Source organism: Rhincodon typus, chromosome 14, assembly GCF_021869965.1.
Source record: "Rhincodon typus isolate 14 chromosome 14, sRhiTyp1.1, whole genome shotgun sequence".
Taxonomy (NCBI): Eukaryota; Metazoa; Chordata; class Chondrichthyes; order Orectolobiformes; family Rhincodontidae; genus Rhincodon; species Rhincodon typus.
Window position 1 is genome coordinate 55,181,433 of NC_063345.1, and position 24,359 is coordinate 55,205,791.

General features: G+C 38.2%; 1 protein-coding gene across 1 annotated transcript in view; it reads left to right on the top strand.

Annotated features, from left to right (window-relative positions):
• Nucleotides 1-24,359, top strand: part of LOC109914568 (protein diaphanous homolog 2-like) — a 137,933-nt gene that overhangs the window by 7,021 nt on the left and 106,553 nt on the right. Inside the window, exon 2 of the mRNA XM_048605334.1 lies at nt 13,611-13,746. Within this exon, the coding sequence (XP_048461291.1) occupies nt 13,611-13,746 (136 nt within the window). The remainder of the gene's footprint in view (nt 1-13,610; nt 13,747-24,359) is intronic.

Consider the following 24,359-nt stretch of genomic DNA (forward strand, 5'->3'; position numbering starts at 1 on the left):
TTTCGGGCCTAGACCCTTCATCAGAAATGCAGGCATCCTTAGAAGAGGCTTCGCAGTGGGGTTAAAATTGAATCAGAAATTTCTGATGAAGGGTCTAGGCCCGAAACGTCAGCCTTTCTGCTCCTATGATGCTGCTTGGCCTGCTGTGTTCATCCAGCTCTGCACCTTGTTGTCTTAGAGCCATTATGATGCACTCTTAATGTGCAGTTACATTTAAGTTTATAAGGATAGGTTAACTGTCGTTAGAGTGGGTAGGGCACCAGGACTGAATGAGATGCATCCGAGCATTTTGAGGGAAGTGAAAGTGGAAACTGCAGAGGCACTGACCATCATTTTCCAGACTTCCTTAGATTCCTGGATAGAGCTAGAGGATTGGAGAATTGCGACTGTTATACCTTTGTTCAAAAAAAGATGTAAATTTAAACCCAGCAACTATAGACTGGTCAGTTTAACTGCAGAGATGGTGAAAATCCTATAAACAATAATTTGTGACAAAATTAATAGATTTATTTTGCATGCATGCCAGTTAATTAAGCAAAGTCAGGATGGATTTGTTAAGTGCAATTCATGTTTAACCAAATTGCTGCAGCTTTTTGAAGAGGTAATAGAGAAGGTTATTGAGAGTAACATTGTGGATGTGATGTTAATCGACTTCCAAACAACATTTGATATAATGCCACAGAATAGATTTATGAACAAATTATAGCTCATACAATAAAAAGGACATTGTTTTGAAATTGACTGAGTGATAGAAAATAGAGAAGTTAATGGATATCTTAAAGACAGAAGGAAGATTTATAGTGAAGTTCCCTAGCCGTTGGTTTTGCAATACTTTTTTCGCTGATATTCATTAATAACCTTACCCTTGCTGAAAATGCCACATTCACAAAATTTAAGGAATTTTCAAAACTTGAAAGCATTGTGAAGAGGTTAATACTGAACTCCAAAAGGACATTCAACCAACTTGACAAGGGGCTGGTGAAATGCCACCTTGAGTTCCTGCATTTCAGATTATGTATGTATGATTACAATGTTGTTCGGGAGGGAGTTCCAGAATTTTGGCCTAGTGACAATGAAGGAACTGTGTTCCAAGTCAGGATGGTATATGATGGCATTATATGGATAGGAAACTCAGGTATTCCCAGGTATCTGCTGTTCTTTTCTGTGTTACTGGTTGAGGTCATGGATTTGGAAGGTGCAGTCAAATGAGCCTTGGTGAGTTGTTGGCAGTTAATAAAGGAATCAGTATCCTGGGTTTATTGATAGAAACATAGAGTACACAAAGAAGTATGTTACATTAAACTTCTATAAGACACTGGTTTGAGCTTGTTGGAGTGTTATGTCCAGGAATTGACCAAGGAAACAACAGAGACGTGAGCAACCATTTCATGCAGTGAGTGATTAAATCCAGAGTCTACTGTTTGACTGTTGGAGAATGGTTCAATTGAGACAGTCAAAAAACAGATTATTATCTGAAAATGAAGAATGTGCAGGATTACATGGAGAGGATGAGACATGCCACAAAATAAATTTGAAACAAAAAATGAAATTGCTGGAAAGGTTCATAAGGTCTGACAGCATCTGTGAAGAGAAATCGGCGTTAACGTTTTGGGTCCGGTGACCCTTCCTCAGAACAAAATAAATTGGTTCTGAGGAAGGGTCACCAGACCCAAAACGTTAACTGTTTTATTTCTTCACAGATGTTGCCACACCTACTGAGCTTTTCCAGTGACTTTGTTTTTGTTCCTGGTCATTTGGAGATCTGGCGTAAACACAATATGCTGAAAGCTCTGTGCTGTAACAATTCCATGATTCTGTCACAAGTGCCAACCTACGTTACTGTAGGGGAAGACTACCTGCAGCTTATGAACTTGCATTGTCTATTTTCAACCTGAAACAATTTGCAGCTCATTTTATTAGATATTTTCTGATTAATCTCTTCAGAGGTGTTATTACTCACCTGTGGCGCAGATAGGACTTCAACCCATGCATCCTGGCTCAGAGGTATTACCACTGCATCTCATAGGCCCATCACATTTATGTACTTTATAAAATAAAATTCAGTATACTATTTAAATTGATGTTCAGTCTTTGCTGCATTAAAAACAATTCAATGTCTACCAGTCTGCTTCCTGTCCGAACATATAATTATACATATTCACACTGCCACACAAATGGTGGAGCAATTGCACTGGCAAGATCATTTAAAAGCATAAAGGATATTATCATCTCAAAAGCTGTCCTTGTGGAATGTCCAAACTGAGACAAAAGGGAGAGAAACAAACTTTCATTGAAGTGTGAACTGGCTGCTGAATACTCCATTTCAAAATATTAACATTACCTCTGAACAGTTGAGTTGCATATGTTTGTTTTTTTTGTTTATGTTGCCTGTTTACCAGTTTTTGTGTCTGTTGATGTTGAATTGTGTTGTTACCAGTTAGCTACATTATGTGGACCTGGAGGAACACAGCAGGCCAGACAGCATCAGAGGAGAAGGAAAGTTGACATTTTGGGTCGGGACCCTTCTTCATTTCTTCTGAAGAAGGGTCCCAACCCGAAACGTCAACTTTCCTGCTCCTCTGATGCTGCCTGGCCTGTTGTGTTCCTCCAACTCCACACTGTGTTGTCTCTGACTTCAGCATTTGTAGTTCTTACTATCTCCCAGCTAGCTACTTTTTTTCATTCTGAGCATACTGTTAAGAGGTAAAATTTACTCTCCACAGAAACTCAACAGCAATGAAGGAAGAAAGTTTCTAAAGTTGACAGAATCTTATTAAGCAGAAATTAATTATGATGTTCAAGTTTTATATTGTAAAATAGATAGTGAACCAGTATTGCTATCAGCTCATGCAATCAATTAATTAAAAATACAAAACTGCTTCTGCACTACCAGTTGTTACCTATCCTCTCAAAGCATTGGCTGCAAAACCCAGTTGTGCAGGATTAGTCTCTTGGTTGCATTTGACGTTTCCTCCTTGCAATAAATTATTATATGGAAGACTTTAAAGGTGTTTGGGAAAAATCCTATATGATTGATAAAAAGAAACCAATAGGGGCAACTGCTATTTCAGAAGTTCTCCACATGTTTTTGATTTCCATACAACGATACTTTGTCTTGCTTATGACATTGATTATTTTTTACTAAGAGTAAAAGTCCTTGTCACTCAGCCTAATAGATCCTGAATGCAGTGCATTACATATGCAAGTCCCTGGAGGACAAAAATGTATTAAAATATATTTATAAAATATATTTATAAAGAAAGAGAAAAAAAATTGCTTCAAACAACAAAGCTTCTTCCACAGCACTGGAAATTTGCTTCAACACTGAAGAAATCTGCATTTTTACAAAATGTTTTCTGCTGGCAGTAACCTGCCAAGAAAAAAAATAAGAATCATGAAAGCAAATGTGCTGACATGGCATTGGGGAAAAAAAACGTTATTTTAATATACTCTCCAGTCAAGTACACAAGTGACAGAAATAGTGGAACACGTTTACTTTGATGTTTTAAACTCTGTACTGCACTTTGTTTCAGTTGTAGCCTTTTGTATGCCTCACAAAATTGAGTTCAAGGAGATAAAAAGTGCAATTCTGGTGAAAGTTCATCATGAGTGAGTAACCTATGCTTAATAATTCATACAGATATGGGATTATCAGGGAAGGGGATAGGTGAGAGGTGTCAACTTAATCTAACCTTCTAACTGACGGTTGAATTATTTAATATTTCAAATCAGTTTATTAAGTATTATCAAACCTTTTCCAACTCATGCCAATCTTTCCATCAAATAATCCAAAACTCAACTGTTGAAATTGTGAAACATGTTAGTAATTAACCCTGTGATTTACAGAGCTGTATACATTCTGATCTGAATGTAAATAAATTTACAATTCCTGCCCATTCTGGAAGCAGAAACGATGTAAGTTGGATTCTACCACAAAGTGAAAATTTGCACTTGCAACTTTTGCCGATATCCTTTCAAAAAAAGTGCATTGCCATCTCTATTTAAATGGTCCCTGCAAGCAATAAATATATCAAGGGGAAGAAAATAGAGCTGTTTCACTTCACATTTAAAGCAATCAAATAAATCCATTGAATAAGGTAATATATAATAGTACAAGGACTAAGGGACATAGACTCAAGTCGTTAGGCAAGAGATGCAGGGAGAGTTTGAAGAACTTTTTTTTAAAAACAGTGAGGAGTAGTTACCTTGGACTGATTACACTCCAGCACTCCTATTGGAAATGGAAGCAGTCGATGGTTTCAAGCAGAAATTCGATAGCCACTTCAAGGAATCTGGAGGGCAATGGGGATTGAGCCAGGGAAGGGAATGGCTGGATTGCTCTACTGAGAGCTGGCAATGCTGTACAGGGATCAAATGGCCTCCTTCCATGTCATAAATGACTATGAGTCTCTAAAACAGAAATTTGTTTGACATTTAATTACAGCATCTATTTTGTTTCTTGATTCAATAATCAATAATCTCATGACAATAAGCCTGAGAGGAAAGGAAACCTTGATGTGGAATCTCCATACTGTAAAGGATTTAATGTTTCTTCCAACTCTTCCAAAAAGCATTTTGCATTTACTATGAAAAGAATCTTACTTTGATCAAGAAATATTTCACTGAGCTTTCCTTACCCTTTACTACTTTGTATTAAACATTTGATGTCCTAAAATTAATTGTATTCATCACTTTTTCTGTGAAAAGATTGTTTCATCACACCTTCATATTTTATGAATGTGGAAATTAAGTGTAGCTAAAGTGATTATTCTGTCACCTCTTATATACCTCTTCCAATGCATATCTCTAAGGCCATTATAACTTACTTGGTACCAAAACTTTGCATTACTTTGTGGAAACTGCATTTCAACAAAACTAAGAAATTAAACAGGGCTTAGAGACTTAAGGCTATTTTATCTCTGTTTTACTTACTGGGACATCTTGTTGCAGCACGTAATAATGGTGTTTTAATTATGCTTTTTCTGCCTCTTGGCTTCAACTTAAATCCCAGAAATGTCACTACCTGCCATCATTCAGTTTCCAGTTCTAAACACTGCAGAATTTGGAAATAAGCGTATAATTTAGTGAGAGAGTTGTTACAATATTAACCAACAAAAATATTCTTCTATCTGTCCACACAATACAAACCCAAAAATGTGGAATCCCAGATTTGAAATTGCACTGAGTAGTAGAGCAAGATTTATAAGTAACTTATAGATAGATGCATGATTATTAGCTCCATGTGAATTTCTATATCCATACTGAATGTAGAGATATAACAAAAATGCTTCCATTGATTTTATTGTTCTCCATGTGCCAGGAATTAGACCAACTACATACTAGAAATCTCAGAGATTCAGTTCATCCTATCTGCTCTCATTTTGGATGTGTCCTAAATCCTCCAAATATGGATTGAGTATCACAGCATCGTTTTTAAAATCATAAATATAAAAATTCCCCAAATCCCACTATTGCATCTTTTGGGAAATAACATATAGTTCCCATCTCAAGTTTATGTTCTGAGATTGCTTGAATTACTACTGATTACAAGCTTGAAGTGCAACTTTTAAATTAGAAAGATACTTCTCTCCCTGATTGGTAATAATAATATGAGATTCCATTGATTCAAGCCTACTATTCAAAAGATATTTTCATGCAGAGTAAGAATATGACTCCTATTATCCAATTTCATCTCTTCTGTTTAACTTATCCCAGTTGTGCTGAGCTTACCGAGTGCACAAGTCCTAGGCTTTGTATTTAGTTGGTAACACATAAAACACAGCTTTGTTTGTATCTTTAGAACACTGCCCTGTATGCTTTTTGCCATAAAACAGGCCTTCTCCAGGAAAGTTTGCAACTTTATAAACATTATGAAGTTGAAGATTGATATATTTTGGTTTGAACAAAGCCACATAAGATCTGTTTTATTAATACCTCTAAATTTAGCACATTTGCTTCCAGTCCTGGTCAGTCAGGTGATATGCTACTGTTCGGCAAGAAGAGCATATATGCCATTTAACATTGACATTATTACCACGGTGACCTAATTAGCTAATTTGAATGGTATTCTGGAGTTTTCTTTACTTGTGCATTTTGGATTCCACTCTGGTTAAGTAAGCAAGCAAAACCTTGACAGATGGGATATACTGAGAGATTACATGCTTTTTGGCAGAAAGAATAAACAAGCTGAATATTATTTTTTGGAGTTAAACTGCAGAATGCCACAGCACATGAATTTGAGGGCCTTTGTGCAATCACAAAACTAGCATACAAACTCAGTAGGTAATAGTGAAAGGTGAATGGAATGTTGGCCTTTATTTCAAAGGGAACAGGCGTATAAAAATCAGGATATCTTGCTCAGACTGTACAAGGCACCAGTCGAATCACACCTAGAATATTGTGAACAGTTTTGGTCCCCTTATCAAAGGGAAGATCAACTGGCATCGAAGGCAGTCTAGAGACGGTTCAGTGGGTTGGTCCTGAGAATGGAGGGATTTTCTTAAGAGAAGACATTGAATAGATGCACCCTGTCCACGATAGTGTTCAGAAGAATGAGAGGCAACCTTATTGCAACATAGGGCTGAATTTTCCGAGGGGTGGCAATCTCATGCATATTGCCTGCCCTGCTCCCCCCCCACCGAGAAGATGAGAGAACTCTGTATTTCTGACAGGAGATTTCGAGCAGAGATCCTTCAGAAATACATAGTACATAGAATCCCTACAGTGTGGAAACAGGCCCTTCGGCCCAACAAGTCCACACCAACCCTCGGTGTCCCACCCAGATCCATCCCCTATAACCCACCTAATATACACATGCCTGAACGCTACGGGCAATTTAGCATGGCCTATCCATCTAGCCTGCACATCTTTGGACTGTGGGATGAAACTGGAGCACCCGGAGGAAACCCATGCAGACACAGGGAGAATGTGCAAACTCCACACAGACAATCACCCAAGGGTGGAATCAAACCCGGGTCCCTGATGCTGTGAGGCAGCAGTGCTAACCACTGTGCCATTGTGTCGCTGGAATGTGAAACTGGACCTCCATTCTGACAGATCTCTTGTAGCACAAGACTCCCTGGGGAGGGCAAACCCTGTCCCCATTTCAAAGATCCAGGATCACAGACAACTACTTTGACAGATTGCTGTTTGCCAGGAAGTACATAATATAAGTGTGAAGTTAAAGTGCGGGAGAGTATGGTGCCAGATTGGTGGTGGGTGGGGGAGCAGATAAATGTGCCAAGTGGGTACCAGATGAGCAGGATGCCAACTGTGTATGGGCCTAGGTTGCCAGTGGGTCAGGATGTCAGGTGGGGTAGGACACCAAGTGTACCAGGGTAGAAAGTAACAAAGAGGCCAGGAAATGATGTAGTGCCTGGCATAGGTCAGGGTGGGCAGGAGGCATTGGGTATGATGGGGCAGGGTGTGGGTGTAGAAGAGGTTCCTGGCCAGTGTAGTTTTGCCAGATGGTGGGAAAAATGGGTGTGTGTGTGAAGGCAGGGCAGGGGGTTTGGAGAGTTATTGGATCCAGACAGGATAGAGGCAGATGTGGAGTTGGGGTGGAGGGGTCTGTCACCGTGGTACTGGGGAAATAGAGCAAGGTGGATTGAATTGGGCCCACAGTGAGGCAAGGGATGTGGAGTAGGATAGGCCCGCAGTGGGGCAAAGGATGTGGAGTAGGACGGGAGCAGTATGTCCAAATCTGGGGAAAGGAAGGTTTCAGGTCCCGGAGAAGCGAGAAGGGTATCAGGGAAAGGGAGGGGTAATGGTATAAGTAGACTGGCGAAGGTGTAATTGGGTGTTGTGAGATAAACATGTGGGGTAGGTTGAATAGTTATATTGGCGTTAGGCTTTGCATTTAATAGTATAACTTTTCCTATGTAATTGTTTGTTTAATTTCATAAAAATACCTGAATTCTCCAATTTAAATGGAACCTTTCAGAGGGTTCCAAGGGTGGTTGAATTGCTGAATGGTTATTCCAATTTTCCAAGCATTTCCTTCAGAGTCTCCAATGAGGGTTTTCCACAGGTCTCCACACACAACTCCCATCCAGCAGAATAACAGCAGTCTGGTCATTTGAAAATCTGGCCTGATTAAGATTCTTAATAGGATTGACAGGGTCGATGCTTAGAACTTGTTGCCATTGTGGGAGAATCTAGGATTAGAGGACATAATCTCAGAGTAAGAAGATCTGCATCCAACTACTTAGTGGGACAAGTGGCGTACAGCCACACAAGAGGGCACCTCCATAAGATATTGATGAGGAGGACATTTTTCTCAGAGGGGAATGAATCTGAATTCTCTACCAATGAGGGATGTAGGGGCTGGATCTTTAAGAATATTCAAGGCTGAGGTAGGTATCTTTAATTAGTAAAGCGTTATGGCAGAAAAATTCAATGAATAGCCAAGCAGATTGAGTGGACCAAATGGCCTCCTGCACCTCTGTCTTATGGTTTGCATATTATTCTATGAAAATAGCAAATTATAGTCTTTCAATGGCTGTAATTATATTTTAAAAACTTACATATCCACTTCCTACATTGAACGTCTTTCTTCTGGTTGTCAACTTTTCTGATATCCATGTTTATAATGGAAACTGTCTAAGTAAAAATGGTCAGTGGATTTGCAACAGGAACCACACTACATTTTTAATGCATACATATCACAAAGATAACCTTCGCACCATATGGTTTCATCCATTTGATCAACGGGATAAAGATTAACATGAGGAGTATAACAAGTAAGTTTAACATTTGAATAAATCTCTATGGTAGTAGCTAACACCCTAACTGTGCATATCATTTAATCAATCAATTTTTATCATTTATAGCCAAGATTTTTGAGAGCAGTTGCTGATTTTCTTCTTGGACGAGCAATGATTTTGTTGCTCACCAAGACGGTTTGCCTCCCGTCTCTTTAAATTAATCACACAGCTGATCTGCTGCAGTTAAAAATCAAGTAGGTTAGGTCACGCTTAGGAATAAGCATCTGCTTGGTATAAGAGAATAGTAGAGATGCTATAATTGAAAAATGTAGTTCTTTAAGCCTAACTGGATAATGTTATGAAATTATTTTTTCTGGGGGCCGTAAGCTTATAAACTGGGATTTTTAAACTATGTCATGGCAAACACACCTCTCCTGCCTCGCTGCCTCTTCAAATTGTAGACTTCATCGTGATGTGTTGAAAAGAGGTTTCTTCTGGTGTCTCAAATCAATGGCAACCTTTCAATAGGCACAAACGTGTATTGCTTATTGAATCAAATCAGAAGGGAAAGAGAACTAGAGTCACCCGGCTTAGCACCTGATGAGACACATGACCAATCCCTTAACTCTGATGCCATGGACCTAATAGCTGATATGTGGCTCAGGTAGCAGCTACTCCTGTATAATAATGTTATATAACTGCTAAATGATACAGCTGAGAAATTGGTCACTCAATTAAACGTGCCTGTGCGAGATCTTTTGTTAGTCCTCCTCCCCTGCCCCTTCCACAAAGTCCCTCTCTTTGTTATTTAATTCACTTTTGACAGTTAGTGTTGAACCTACTTCCTTCACCCTTTGAGGCAGCGCATTTCAGATCACATGTTGCTGCATTGTAAAAACTCTCATCGATTATATATCATGATAGCTGCAGTGTTCTCCAGTCCTTCATATAGTGAGGCTCCACATTTTAAAATAGTTACTATGCATTTTAGTTGGTTGAATGACAAAATTTCAAACATAAAGGACAAGCGCCCCTTGATCTGATCAGTCCCTGGATTTTGGGAATGGAGATGGATGGAGGCAGTAGAGCAGTAGGAAGGCTCCTGGATGCAACCATGCAACTGAGACAGCTCCTCACCAGCAGACTGCGGCAGGTCATTCCTTTGACAGGCAGCCGATTTACATAATAACAGCCCAATTAAAAATAATTTGACACGGCCATTCACATTTTTCTGAAAGCTGAGTGTCTCCACCTTCAACCCCACCTTCCCCACTAGCAAAACCAACCCCTTATCCCCCTTTGAATCCTTACTCTCTGGAGACTTGAATAACTGTAAAACATTTAAAACTTGCATCAGGTTGTATTTTTCATAATCTTAAAAGAGAAATCTCTAAAGAAAGAAACGTGGGTGGAAATGTGGAAAACTGATACGAGATGAAGGGAAAATAGAGTCTAATATCATAGAGAGAATACAGAGAACATGCCCAGAACTGGGATAAATAGTTGTAGACCGAAAGCCGAATTAAAAGAAGAAAACCACTCATTAAATGGAAACTTTCTAAAGTAGATTGAGCACAATCACAGGACTAGGATGGCGGTTGAGACAATTAATCTCTACTACAGTATATAACAGGAAATAAGTTTCATTAATGGAAGATAGAATACAAACTAAAATTGAAAGAAATAAGTCCATGCTTCTGTTTTTAAAAAAAACCAACAGAGGAATATCAAAGGTTCGTCCATTAATGTCAACAACAATAATTTCCTGCCTCAGAAATTGTTCTGTTGCATGATGCACTGTTGCAGTATAGAATTGGTCACTTCATTATGGGCAGATTTCATAGGCCACAAAGTTGAGAAGCAGAAACAGGCATTCAAGGAAGATTTAGAAAAGTACATTTTGGCTGTTTGTACAAAATGTTATTTAAGTGTGACCAGTTTGAAATTCTCCAGAATCTGAAGAAAGCTGACACGTTTGATTGCAATAGCTTTTAAATTAGTTGGAAATGCCAAAAAGAAATTTAAGAACGCAGTATAATGAAGTTGCTGAGGGCTTATCGCCCAAAATGATCCCAAGAAAGTCCATTCCAGATAGCAGTAAAAATTGTTTCAGTAGTCAATTATCTACCTTTCTGTGAGCACAAAGAAATGATGGATACTGTAAGAGTTGAATGGGTTTTCTAATTCTTCAAAGTTCTTTTGTCCCCATGTTCTGTGTTATTTGCAAAAGATTAATTAGTTTATAAAATCCACTAAATAGTTCTTTGACTTTTCTTGGTGAGAGAACAGATGAAATATTCTTCAATTTCAATAATTTCCCAAGAAAGTTTGAATATTAACAAAGCAAAGAAAATCTTCCATTCACACAGCACCTTTCACAACCTTTATTATTCTGAGAGCCTTTGCAGCCAACACATTACAGCAGAGTCATTTATAATATTGGAAAAGTGGCAGGCCATGGGCACAGTAAGCTTCCAAAAACAATAATTTGTGATGTTGGTTGAGGCCTATTTATTAATCAGAACACCAGGAAGAATTCATTGATGTTTTTCATCAGCTATCAATTCCACAATCTTGGGCAATTTACATACACCTAAGAGAGCAGATGAGGTCTTGGTTTCACTGCCATGAAAGTATCAGCCTAGGTTTTTGTACCCAGATCTCTCTATGGAAATTGAAAATAGCCATATACTGCACTTTAGAAAATGCAAGCATATTCCACCATTATTTGTAAAATAAAATAGGAATTTTTGGCGTTTTAGGTTGCATTTATTTTTGTTGTTTCATTATTTAAGTATCTAATTGATGCTCTGATCAAATTTCTGACAGTGCAACGTAAGAATTTTTGCTGTTTTTTGACACACAGATATGATACTAATCAACCAACCATTCTCTATTCTTATGGCATTCAGTCTTATGCTCCAAAATGTCTGTTGAATTTGGCCAATTGTATGTTAAGCAATCCTTGCGACTCCTGGAGCTTTATGTCTGTTCATTCCTAACTCTCATGCCACCTTCGTGGAAAGCAGTCATAATCTGCAAATATAGAGAGGGTGAAGGCAATACCTTCTCAGTACTGGAAAGAAATAACCCCTGATACAATCAAGATTCATTAAGATACTTGAGCCATATAGAGCAGGAATGTTCCAGGCATAATCCTTGCTCTGTGCTGTTAGATTTTCCTTGTGTGTTTTAGGGGAACAAAATCCTACAAGCCAAAACAATACTATAGAGATAAGCTTGCACATGTGATGTGTAAACACATTATTCAGGATTTATTTGTGCCTGCTATGCCTGACCTGGTGAGTAAGAGAAAAGCCATGACACTGATCTGAACAGGTTGACTCAGCCATTTGACCAGAAAGGATTTTGGCCTGTCTCTCTCTCCGATAGTAAAGGGTTAGCGGTCCTACTTTAGCTGTAGATAGTATCTCTCCAATATAGAAAGGTGAATAAGAGTCCTGACCCAAAATGTCAACTTTCCTGCTCCTCTGATGCTGCATGGCCTGCCGTGTTCCTCCAGCTCCACCCTGTGTTATCTCTGACGCCAGCTATTGTAGTTCTTAATATCTCTTGAGTATAATATCTCTCCAAGATGTTTTGAACCTATGGACAAGCTGTGACTATTGTTTATCTTACAGCATCCTGAGACAGCTGCAAAATAAGCTCTGGTTTTCATTGCATGTCTCTATTCTTTTGCCCAAAATTTCCATCTATCCAACTTTTTTAAAAAAGCGAATCTTCAATAATTTTTTTCAGATTTTCTTTCTTTAAAAGTCAGTTAGAAGTGGTTTACATCTTAATATTTAGACTAATTGCATTCACAGTTTACAAAGGTTTGAATAGCTTCAATTACATAATTATTTAAATATTAAAAGTTGCTGAATTACAAAAACGTAATGTTAATCCATGGAATTTTTAGTGTTCACTGTGCTGCCGTCTTTCTCCTGAATGCCAGCATCTTAAGTTCCACTCATTATTTTCACCTTCGCTATTTCTCTGACAGTTCATAATAGCATGGGGAGATAATAACTCTTCTTGGTATGATGAATCTTCTCAATAAATTTTAAGTAGTTGATTGCAACTTCTTTGAAGGGTATGGCCTTTGTGGGTGATACTTTAAAATTTGAATGTGGGTTTTCTGCAGCTGATTTTTAAAAGGCCTATTTAAAATAGAGGTGCCAGTTTTCATTTGTTCCAAACCTACACATCGCACATACAAAGTGCTTGACTTTATAACAGCAATGGTTGTTGCTTCACTTGCAGCTTGATATAATACCTCTTACCATTTGACCTTTGAATTGTCTGAGGTAGCAAAGCATTGGGCAGAAAGTGTCCCAGTTAGTGTAATAACACAGTTATGATTTAATTTCTTCCACCCATAACTCAGAATTCACAAATACAAAATGGTGCACCCACATCCCAAAGTCTCCCTGATATCTAGCCCTTCAGAAATACTGCCATCAGTACTTTGGATGCTATTATCAACCTGCATTCTGCCACAGCCACCTTTTAGGTATACATTTCTACAGTCCCCTTGCTCTAGTGTGGACGAAGATAGCCATTTTTGGGTCTAACTGCAAGAATCTTTAATAGTAAACAAGATACATTGCATTTCTACAACCATTTATATGTAACGGGAAAATAGTATACCTTATAACAGAGACTGTTAGGAAGACCTGATCATAAGTCTCATTCCTTCAGGATCCTTAGTTACTCTGCACATCTGTTCCCCTCACAGCATTACAGTAGATGTGCTTATGACATTGAGTCAGTATTAACCCATTCAAACCCATGTGCAACAATTACTGGTGGATGTTTTTGTGTCTTACAATGATGGTGATATGATAGTGCTGGTGTTTTGAATGTATCAGTAACACAAATATTTGTTTCTTGAAAAAAAAGGAAGCACTGAAAGAAAACATTAAGAAGAGGGAAATGGAAGAAAAGATCAAAAGAGCAAAGCTGGCGAAAGAGAAAGCAGAGAGGGAGAAGTTGGAACGGCAGCTAAAGAAGAAACAGTTGATTGATATGAACAAAGGTAAGGCTTTGGCATTAAAAATAAATTTATTTCTCACGAGTGATTGTTGAAGCAGAAGTATCAGGATCTGCAGCTGTCTCGTGGGCCAAAACTCTTCGTTTGTGTAGTTCTAAATGCTGGAATTCTGCCTTATTCCTACCCAATCAGTTGCTGATGCTGTGCGCTAAGTATGCCAGTAATGTGCTCATTGTTACTTCCTGAACCCTTCGCCATTGTTGTTGCAACTCAACTTCTGAGATACTAAATCTTCTTTGATAGAATGGTGCAAAGGTCAGTGGGGAGCAGAAATAGTTGGAGTGGGAACCACTGACCAGAAAGAGGTATTTTCCTTCAGGCTTCAGGGCCTTTTTTAAAAAAATATATTGCACTATTTGGGCACCAAATCATGCTAAACGGTATAAATATAGAAGTTTGTGGGGCTTGTCACAGAATGTCTTGCTGCAACAAATCATTTGTCTGAATAATTGACAGAAAATTGTGAAAACAGCAGATCCAATCATTGTTTCTCATTGTGAAACTCTACTTGACTTATTGTTTTCCTAACATCAGTTGGCAGGAATCACAACCATATAGAAATGAGTCCCAGACTTCATGAGTCTTCTATGCACTGACAAAACTCTCAATGTAGCTTCAAGCAAAATATGAGGTTATTTATATAATGCATAGTAATGGTTTGTGCCAAATGTTATAAAGATATTTCTCTTCTAGAAAATACTGAAATGCATATACATTCCGTGCATAGACATTTTGTTCATCTTTTTAAGTTCCATCTATATTTGTAAATAAAAGCAGCATGAACTATGACAATTTCTAATGAAATTATGCACAGATGTATGAATGCTAATTGTCTACAAAGTATACTGATCATAGAATTTTCAGCATAACAAAATGATAACAGAGATTTTTTCCAACCATTTACATAAAACTAGCATCACTTCCATTGTCAGCTTACCCTTGATTTGAGGATAATAGCTAATTGGATTCACATGTTTCTGTCATGGCTCTTGATGTGACTAAGCAGGTCAGTTTTTGCTTGCCTCATCGTTAACGTATTAGGACTTGAAGCCTAGTGCAGTTTGAGGGACAAGTAGCCATTCTGAGCTATTGGTAGCATGCTCCTTTCAGGCATCTGAGCCAATATTGCCATGCATTAGGGAAAGTACCAAAGTGTCTTTGTAGCATTTTCTTTGTTTTCCATTGCTATCTCGGCCATTTAAAAGTTGGGAGACTAGGATCTGGTAAAGGAGACAATTTTCAGCCTTGTGGATACTGTGCTTCGTCCACTGAGATTGTTTCTTCTGAATGATTGTGTGTCTGGGCTGAAGTATATGACTAGCATTTGACAGTCCTTTTGAATATGGAGGATGTGGTGAAAGTGTTACTGATGGAATTTCTATCATCGTCTTATGTGTCGCCAATACATAATCAAGGGCTTGGTGCTGAGCAACAGCTCAGTGCACTCGGACTTGTGGAGCTCTTTCCTATCAAGCATTCACTGAAGGTTAACCCTGTGCAGGTAATCTGGAGTTATAGTGATGGTGTCCTTTTAGAGAGGTGCCTGCTTAGGTACAGGAAGTATTCAACATATTCTGGAGCCTCACCTTCAACATAAATGGGAGGTACAATATATGTCTGGTCAGTTGTGGGTAGATTTGAGCTTTGAGAACATTCAAGGACAGGCCAAGTTTCTTGTATTCAGAATTGAGGAGATAGAGAATGGCTTGAAATTCTGGTGCAGAGTGAGCAATGAACCTGCAGTCAAACACAAACTGTAGATCACATATATCTGTCACCTGTGTGCAGATTCGAGATCAGGGACTCTCGGGTTCACAACCTTGAATCCATTCTTAATCCTCAATCAGCCCAAAACTTGTCAATTTGACCCTGTTTGAAGCTGGCATGTGACTTAATTCAAGTTGGGGACCTTGTCCACATAATTTTAAAAGGCTAGTGGTCAGATTTCAGTAACATGTCAAATAACTGAGATTACCTTACTGTTGCATCCCTTCTTCCACTTGTACAACCACTGAGTTGTATGTCTTCATTTGTCTGATCTACTGATTGAACCGTAAATTATGTAGCACTTCCTCCTGACCTTGTCACCGTGGATGGCCCGATCAGGTGCAAGACGTCGGGACAGCATAGCTCAAGAGATCATCGAGGTACGCAAATCTCTCCTCCATCTCAAGATACTGATCCACAGAGTTCTGTGCAGCTCATTTCCACTTTCTGTAGACTTTAATTCCTTGGTTTACTTCAACTTATTATTTTTCCTTTCCTGAAATAATGACTTCTTGTACAAATTCTTGTAGCTCTCTGTTACCTTTCCCAACTGATTCTTCATGTGTAAGCCCCAGTGTCAGTCACTTATTCTACTCCAAATAGATAATTGCTTAAATCTGATCTTGTACCTATTTGCTTGTTGGAAAGAGATCATCAGAAAGTCTAAATTTTATTTCCCCTAGGGGCATCAATTTTTTCACCACATATCCATAACATCATTGGAGATGTACATTTCGCTGATTCTTATCACTATGGCATCTTTCAAACACTAAAGCATTGTCAGCACCATATTTAAACTACGCTTTGTCAGATCTTACTGATTCACTACTTTGGACTGTTGATCATGTATTGATATGGATTGTGGCTGAGCAATAAATACAGGGGTGAGGCTGTGGTGTTGAGCAAGAGATTAATGATGCAAAGGAGAGTGGTGGGATGTTTAATTAAAAGCTGATTTCCACATGAGATTAGAAATATGTTTAGTCTGGCATAGCAGCTAAATCTATTGTTCATATACTGCACAATTAGGCTATTTTGTTTTTCTCATTTTATGTTCTGATTTCATTTCACAACTAAGTGTTCTAGTGAAAGCTTGAATATGTACTGGCGGCTCCTCCAGAGAACTTTGCTTTCTTACATATAATTAAGACATTTTTCCAAGCTTGTGAAAAAATATTTTCAAATTTCTACGGTTGAACATTTAGAGTTATGGAGATCAGTCCTCCACCCTCATCTCTATGAGTAAGTATGAGCAATTTATGACTTTTTTTTTTCCATTAAGGTGCCTTTTCCAAATCCCTCCCTTCCCCTAGCTCACCAGGCTAAACTTCCTCTAAGATTACCCCTGACCTAACCTGATTTCTCATCATTCTCCAGTTCTTTCCAAACTGCACTTGTGCCCTTTGAGTTCATTTTGCCTATAAAACAAAAATTCCCTCCATTTATACTCCATTCCCACTTAACTGCTGATGAACCAACTTTTGTCCCTAGTTTCCAGGTTAGCTGATTGGTTTGTCTTCAAGTACTCTTCCTACTGCAGGAAGTGGGGCAGCTCAGTGGCTCAGTGGTTAACACTGCTGCCTCACCACACTAGGGACTTCTGTTTGATTCCACCCTCAGGCGACTGTGTGGAGTTTGCGCATTCTCCCCATGTCTGCGTGGGTTTCCTCCCACAGTTCAAAGATGTGCAGGTTAGGTGGATTGGCCATGCTAAATTGCCCGTAGTATCCAGGGATGTGCAGATTAGGTGGATTAGTCATGGGAAAATGCAGGGTTACAGGAATAGGGTAGGGGGTGTGGGTCTGGGTGGGATGGTCTTCAGATGGTCAGTGTGGACTCGATGGACCGAATGGCCTGCTTCCACGCTGTAGGGATTGTATGGTTCTACTTCATCTCTCCTATAATCAACTCCTTACTCAAAAAAAGCATTCACCAAGCAGATTTGTAAATTACTGCTCAAATTCTAACTACACTTTCTTCTCATAAGCCCTTGAACGTATCAGCCTTTCCTGGAACTCCAATTTTGGACCATTCTAATCCTCCCTTTCCCTGAACCTAAGTGCCCCATATCAAAATCACAAATCATATGTTATGCAACTAATACAAACATAAGGTATCTCTTCTTGTCGTTCTTACTCTGCCTGCAAATTTTGGTACTGTTGGCTAAACCATCTTCCTTCAATGATCATTGTTCAGCTGGGTTCCATTGTGTTCATCTTGTTTCAATGTTATCTTTCTGACCTTAGCTAGAGAGTCATCTACTGACTTCCTGATCCTGCACTATTTCTTCAAATGTTCCTCCAAGTCCTGTCTGTGGGCTCTTCCTACGCCTCATTTACATTGCTTTTCCTCAGCAACCTGTCATGACCTGTCCACTGTCTCTAAACTGTCAAACTCTACTGGCTTGACATTCAATATTGGATTTATCTCTGTCTCAGAAGTTGGCTTTTTGTAAGCTTCATATCATATTTGCTCTAATAAACATCTGAGGTAGCTCAAGAAGCATCTCAAAATCGAGATTCAAAAGGCTGGATTTAAATATTCTCTACTTTTGGTGGGCTGTGCACTCAGCTGCCTAGGCTATAGACTCTGAAATGCCCTCCCTACGTAAAACAATCTCTCATTCCTCCTTTATGATGTTCTTTTACAACTTCCTCTTTGTTTGAGATTTTTGTTACCTGCTCAAGTATCACCTAGTGTGACTCTGGCATAATAACATGCCAGTGAAGCACCTTGGTATTCATTACAACATCAAAATGTTGTATATATATGCAAGTTGTTGGAAGAAATATTGCTGGAAAAAAATCTATTTTGGTGCAATTTTGTCAGTATACTGGAGTCTTCGGCAGAAACACTTAAAAAAAAAAAAAAAAATGTTGTTTTATTGCAGTCCACTGTAGAATGATCAATTCCATGATTTTACAAATTGGAAAGGTTTACAGATATAAATACTGTGAAAACAATAAACCATTCATCTTATTTAATCAATGCTGAATAAAATGAAGACGTAACATAAGTCAAATTGGAAACAGTTTGTTAGTTTATCCTTTATAGTTCAGAATATGTGGCTAAATGGCTAAAAATATTCTTCGTTGTGGTATAGTGAAATTCAGCAGGATTTTATGTACCATGTCATTGAATAAGCACCTAGTGAAAGATGACCAGTTATTTCATATTCTTAGTAACTTTATGATCCTTCTCTCACAAGCCTATTAACCAAATGGGCCTAAATTGGTTGTATTATGACAACAAAGTAGAAGGCTTAAAAGGGTTTAAGTCAAAATTGGATTAAAGGAAGACTCCAGAGACTGCTTTATTTAAAAATTAACATGTAATAATACACACTATATTTTACTACTGGCTAAACTAAATAGCAGTTTGTTGTGTACAGTGAATGATGCCCCCCCCCACCAACCTTTTCTTATTATTTTCAACAAACAACTTGCATTTAATCTTTGGCACTTTCTTTTATTGGTATTCCCAAGTGTGATTAATGGATGTTTCAATACAAAGAACGGCTTTCTCTGTCCTTTTACCCTATAACAAAAGGTTTGGCTAGGTGGAAAATGATTCAAAATTCATGGCCAAGATTACAAATGGAGCATGTATTCCTTTTTAGTACTACTTGAGTTAATTTCTTGTAATAACTACTACAGAGCATATTTTCTGTTACACCAGGTGAAAAGGGTGAATCAGGTCCCTTTGTAACCCCTCGTTTGGCTGAGGCACAGATTTTTTAAGTTGTTTTAAGCACTCAGCTGTATCGCACATCAATAAAAGCACAGTTTACGAGATCAAAATGAGGAAAAAATTTATAAACTTTACTTCAATGAAACAAGGAAGAATTTTATTGCTTACGAACTGTGAGTAAAGTAATAAAACCCCACATAAAACACACACAAACAGGGGCATAAAGTTAAAAAATAGGTGTCTAATGCAAAAAAAAAGAAAATCCAGTTCATAATGTTCTTAAAGTCCCTGCATAGTTGTTATAGTTGAACTAGAGATAACAACAGGTTAGTCAATGTCTTGTAGCCTCAACTGTACCAAATTTTGTAGGATCTTATGTCCTTGATGAATGGATGTTTCTGAGTTTTGAGATAAGAAGGGAAGAGGGAGAGAATCTTCTACTCCTTGCCATTACCAATCCTTTTTCTTTCTCGGACTTACTTTTCTGCTAATCAACTACTTAAATATGGTTCGTTTATGTATTTCCAAGGCTAGCTTCATTGTTTTTGTAAGCTGGATTGTTGCAGGCAACCTTTCATGCCCTTTCATGCAACTTATCAGATCAGTACAAATTGACAGATGTGAGTTTCCTGACACCTGACTTATTTCATGGAGTTTCGATGTCTTCAGATAAAATGACTGTTTCAGTTCAAAGGCTTTTGTTTATTCCACATTGGTTTCCTGAATTTGCCACAATCTGTGATCAGGTGATCACTACAGCCATTTCCAGTCCATGTTTCTTCCTTATTAAAACTATGAGTCCATGAAGGTTTTAGTTATTGAAATGAGATGGGGAAAATTGAAAACTGATAGTCTGTATTTTGCCACTAGTGTGGCATTCTTACAGTTCTGTTGTGTACAAATAATAGGCTCAGATTAATTTTTGATTTCTGACTTTGTGCTCACTGTCATTCTGTAAAATCATTGTAATTATATAGCACCATATGAATTAAATTTACAGGAGATTTGTCAGAGTATTTCTGCATTTAAAAAGACACTACTGAAAGCCTAGAACTGATCTCATTAAAGTCTGTCTAAATTGCCTGCTTCACTACCATCACCAGTGGAATAACGTTGTCCCTCAATCTGATGACCACATCACTTTGTTCACAGAGCCGTTCTGACAACATCTTTGCCAGCCCACCGTATGCTTCATTTATTCAACTTCCGCTCAAAGTTGCCAACTACTACTTATATTTGTATAGTACCTTTTAATTAAGAAACCTCAGGCACTTCACAGGAGTGCAATCAGGCAAGAGATTATGCCCAGCCAAAATAGAAGATAGCACAACAGGGATTAAGAAGCTGAAAGACTAGATTTTAAGGCTAATGCTAAAGGCAACAAGGGAGATGGGAAGTCATTAGTTTAGTGAAAGAATTCAGAGTATAGAAGTCTAGACAAATAAATTTTAATTGTGCTTTTTATTTGCTTATGAGATATGCCAATCCCTAATTACTGAGAGGGTACTTAGAAGTCAGCCACATTTCTGTGGGTCTGGAGTCTCATGGATGACAGTAAGGATGACCGTTTTGCTTCCGTAAAAGACATTAGTGAACCAGATGGGTTTTATGACAATTTTCACTGGTTACATGGTCATCATTAGACTGGCTCTTTTTTTCAAAACCATGATGTCATGGTAGGATTTGAATCCGTGTCCCAGAACACAAGCCTGGGTTTCTGGATTACTAGTCCCATCCCATTACAGCTATGCCGCTGTTTCCCTCAAGACCTGGTGAAATCTCAAAGGGCTTCACAACAGTCTGAGGTTGCAGCGATAGAAAGGGACAAAGCCATCGAGAAATTTAGGCGTAAAAGTAAGTTTTTTTTCATTTTCAACAAAAATACTTTGGGGATGCAATAAAACAGATTGTGCACTGATTGCATGTTATTGAGAAAGGGAATAAATGACAAGATGATCAAAAAAAGGCTTAAAGCATGTGAGAACCTGTTAGACCACCCCCATGTCTTCAGAAGTGATTAAGTTCTTCTGAGACTAGGTATATAGTATCAGCAAACACAAAACTACTAAAACAGTAACTGATGTAATGAGTTACAAGTTAATAGTAAAAATCTGCAAGGTATTGCCAAATTCCAGTGAGAGAGAGCCTGCCACCAATAATGATTATCTATCCTCCTTACTAATAACAGAATTATCTCTAGATGAAATTTCAATAGTTTCTCTTAGGTGCTTGTTGCAATTTATAAAGAATTGGTGTAGAGGTGTATTTAGCTTTGTAAACATTTTTGTTATTCTGTAGTGGAATGATTGTATTGCTGGCAAGGCCAGTATTTGTTGACTATTTCTTATTTGTTTTGCTGGTGTTGCGTCACTTTCTTAAACCTTTGCAGTCAGTGTGGTTTAGATATATCTGTAGTGCTGTTAGGGGGGGAAGATTTTAACTCAGCAATGGTGAAAGAACAGTGATACAATTCCAAGTCAAGATGGTTTTATGGCTTAGAAGGCAGCTTGTACATGGGGTTATTCTCATGCATCAATTGTCCTTGCCCTTTTAAGATCATAAGACAGGAGAGCAGAAGGAAGCCATTCAGCCCATCAAGTCTGCTCCACCATGCAATGACATAGTGGCCAATATGATGACCCTCAACATCACTTTGCTGTCTTTTCCACATAACCCTTGATTGCCTTACTGATAAAAAAAACTGTCTGTCTCAGCTTTAAATATTCTTAACGACCCAACCTTGATACCTCTCTGTGATAAAGAAATCCATAGATTCATTACCCTGAGAAAACATTCTTCCTCACCTCTGTCTTAAATGAACAACCCTTTATTCTGGGATTGTGTCCTCTTATCCTAGATTCTCCAACAAGGGGAAGCAACTTTTTCCCCTCTGCCCTGTCAAGTTCCCTAATAATCTTATATTTTTCGAAAAGGCCTCCCCTCATTCTTCTTAACTCCAAAGATTACAGTGCCACTACTCAACCTGTGCTCATAAGAAAGTCACATCATACTGGAGATCGACTGAGTGAACCTTCTGAGGATTGCCTCCAATATCAGTAGATCTTTCCTTAGATAATGGAACCAAAATTATTCACAGTATTCTAGGTGTTGTCTAATTATTGCCTTGTATGTTTTAGCAAGACTTCCTTATTCTTGTACTTCTTTCTCTTTGAAATAAGGACCAACTGTCCATTTAGCTTCCCTATTACCTGCTGAATTTGGATGCTAACATTTTATGTTTCATGCATGAAGATCCCAAAAATCTGTTCCACAGCTTTCTATAGTCTTTCATCAGTTAATATTCAGCTCCTCTACTCTTCCTTCCAAAGTACTTAACTGCCAGGCTTTTACTCACTCACTTAACCTGTCTATATTCCACTGTAGCCTTGTCTTCCTCCTGTTTTTGTGTCATCAACAAATTTGGCTATGGTACCCTTCACTTTCCTCACCCAAGTCATTTGTGTATGTTTTAAATAATTATAGCCTAGCACTGATCATTTTGGCACTGACCTTTTTACAGGTTGCCATCCTGAAAATACCCACTTTTAACTCGAGTCTTGACTATTAATTAGCCAGTCATCTATCCATGGGCTCTTATCTTTTTGAGCATGCTTTATGCATCAAGCACCTGTTAGAAATAAAGGTATTTTACACTCCATTTATCTCTCCTGCTTGTTATCTCTTCGAAGAATTCAAATAAGTTTTTCAAACATGTTTTTCCCTTCATGAAGCCATGCCAACTCTTCTTGATAATATTACTCACTTCTAAATGCTCTTCAATTACATTTTTGTCATAGCCTAACATTCTCCCAATGATGGATGTTAAGTTAGTGGACCTAGTGTTACCCGTGTTTTGTATCATTCACGAAGGATTCTTGGAAGATTACTTCCAGTGTATCCACTATCTCTCTAGCAACTTCCTTTAGTGTCCTAGAATGCAATTCATAACATCCAGGGGGCTTTACTGACTTTTGGTCCCATTAGTTGCCCTTGTACTTTTCCTCCAATGATAATTGGTGTATTCATTTCCTCCCCACCCTTTTGTCCTTGATTTTGATACTTTTGGACTTCTGTTAAAGCCTGAATTGTGAAGATTGATGCAAAATATTTATTCAACTCCCCTGCCATTTCCTGGTTTGTCATTATTGTTTCCCAGCTTCATTCACTTTGGCATCTCTTGCTCCTTGTACATATTTAAAGAGGTTCTTACCATCTGTTTTTATATTACTTGCTAGTTACCCTCAGTTTATATTTTCCCTTCTTTTATTGATCGTCCTTTGTTGACTTTTAGTAAGTTCCCAGTCCTCTGTTTTACTATTAATCATTCCACATTGCATTTTTTTTTCTTTGAATTTGATACTAACGGTAGCTTCTTTGGTTCTCTGTAGTTTTTTTATCCCCATCCTAGAATCACCCTTCCTCACTTGATTATATCTTTGTTGCAAGACATTAAATATTTTAAGTGGTGAAGATTATGGTTTTGGAAGATGCAGTTGGAGGAGGCTTGGAGAGTTGACACAGTCTTGACTGTATGGCTGCAAGAGAGCTCACCAATTTGAAAAATCAAATACTCTACTTAATCAGTGAGTGAAACTCAGCAGTTAATTGTTGTATCAGAAGATAGGTCTCCTGCTTAATCTTGTAACACTTCTGGACACCAAAACAGTGAAACTTTAAGTTAAAGTCATTATTAGAATAGAATAGAATATCCTTTATTGTCATGTGTACTCAAGTACAAAAGTGCAAGAGTACAGTGAAAAGTTTTACAACGTTGCCTTTTATAACGCCATCTTAGGTACAAGTACCTCGGTACAAATCTTAGATACAAAAGAGGAATAAAAAAGAAAAGTAGTTGCATTACTTTACAGTGTTTAATGAGTAATTTAGAAATAAGACATAGTTAAAGGATTGACCTGACAGTCAGATAAATTACAAATAAACATTACATTGCAGTAGCTCAATGCACGGACTTCCAGACATGGATTGACTTCTCGCACCATACCCCAGTCCAACAACCATCCTCACTCTAGTCTGCTCCACACTGGCTCTCGCTGCTCCAGGCAAAGTTTCCTCCAGGACTTCCTGCACATACCAGCCGCTGCTCCGGGACTGCTTCCCCCAGCGCCGGCCCCTGCTCCGGG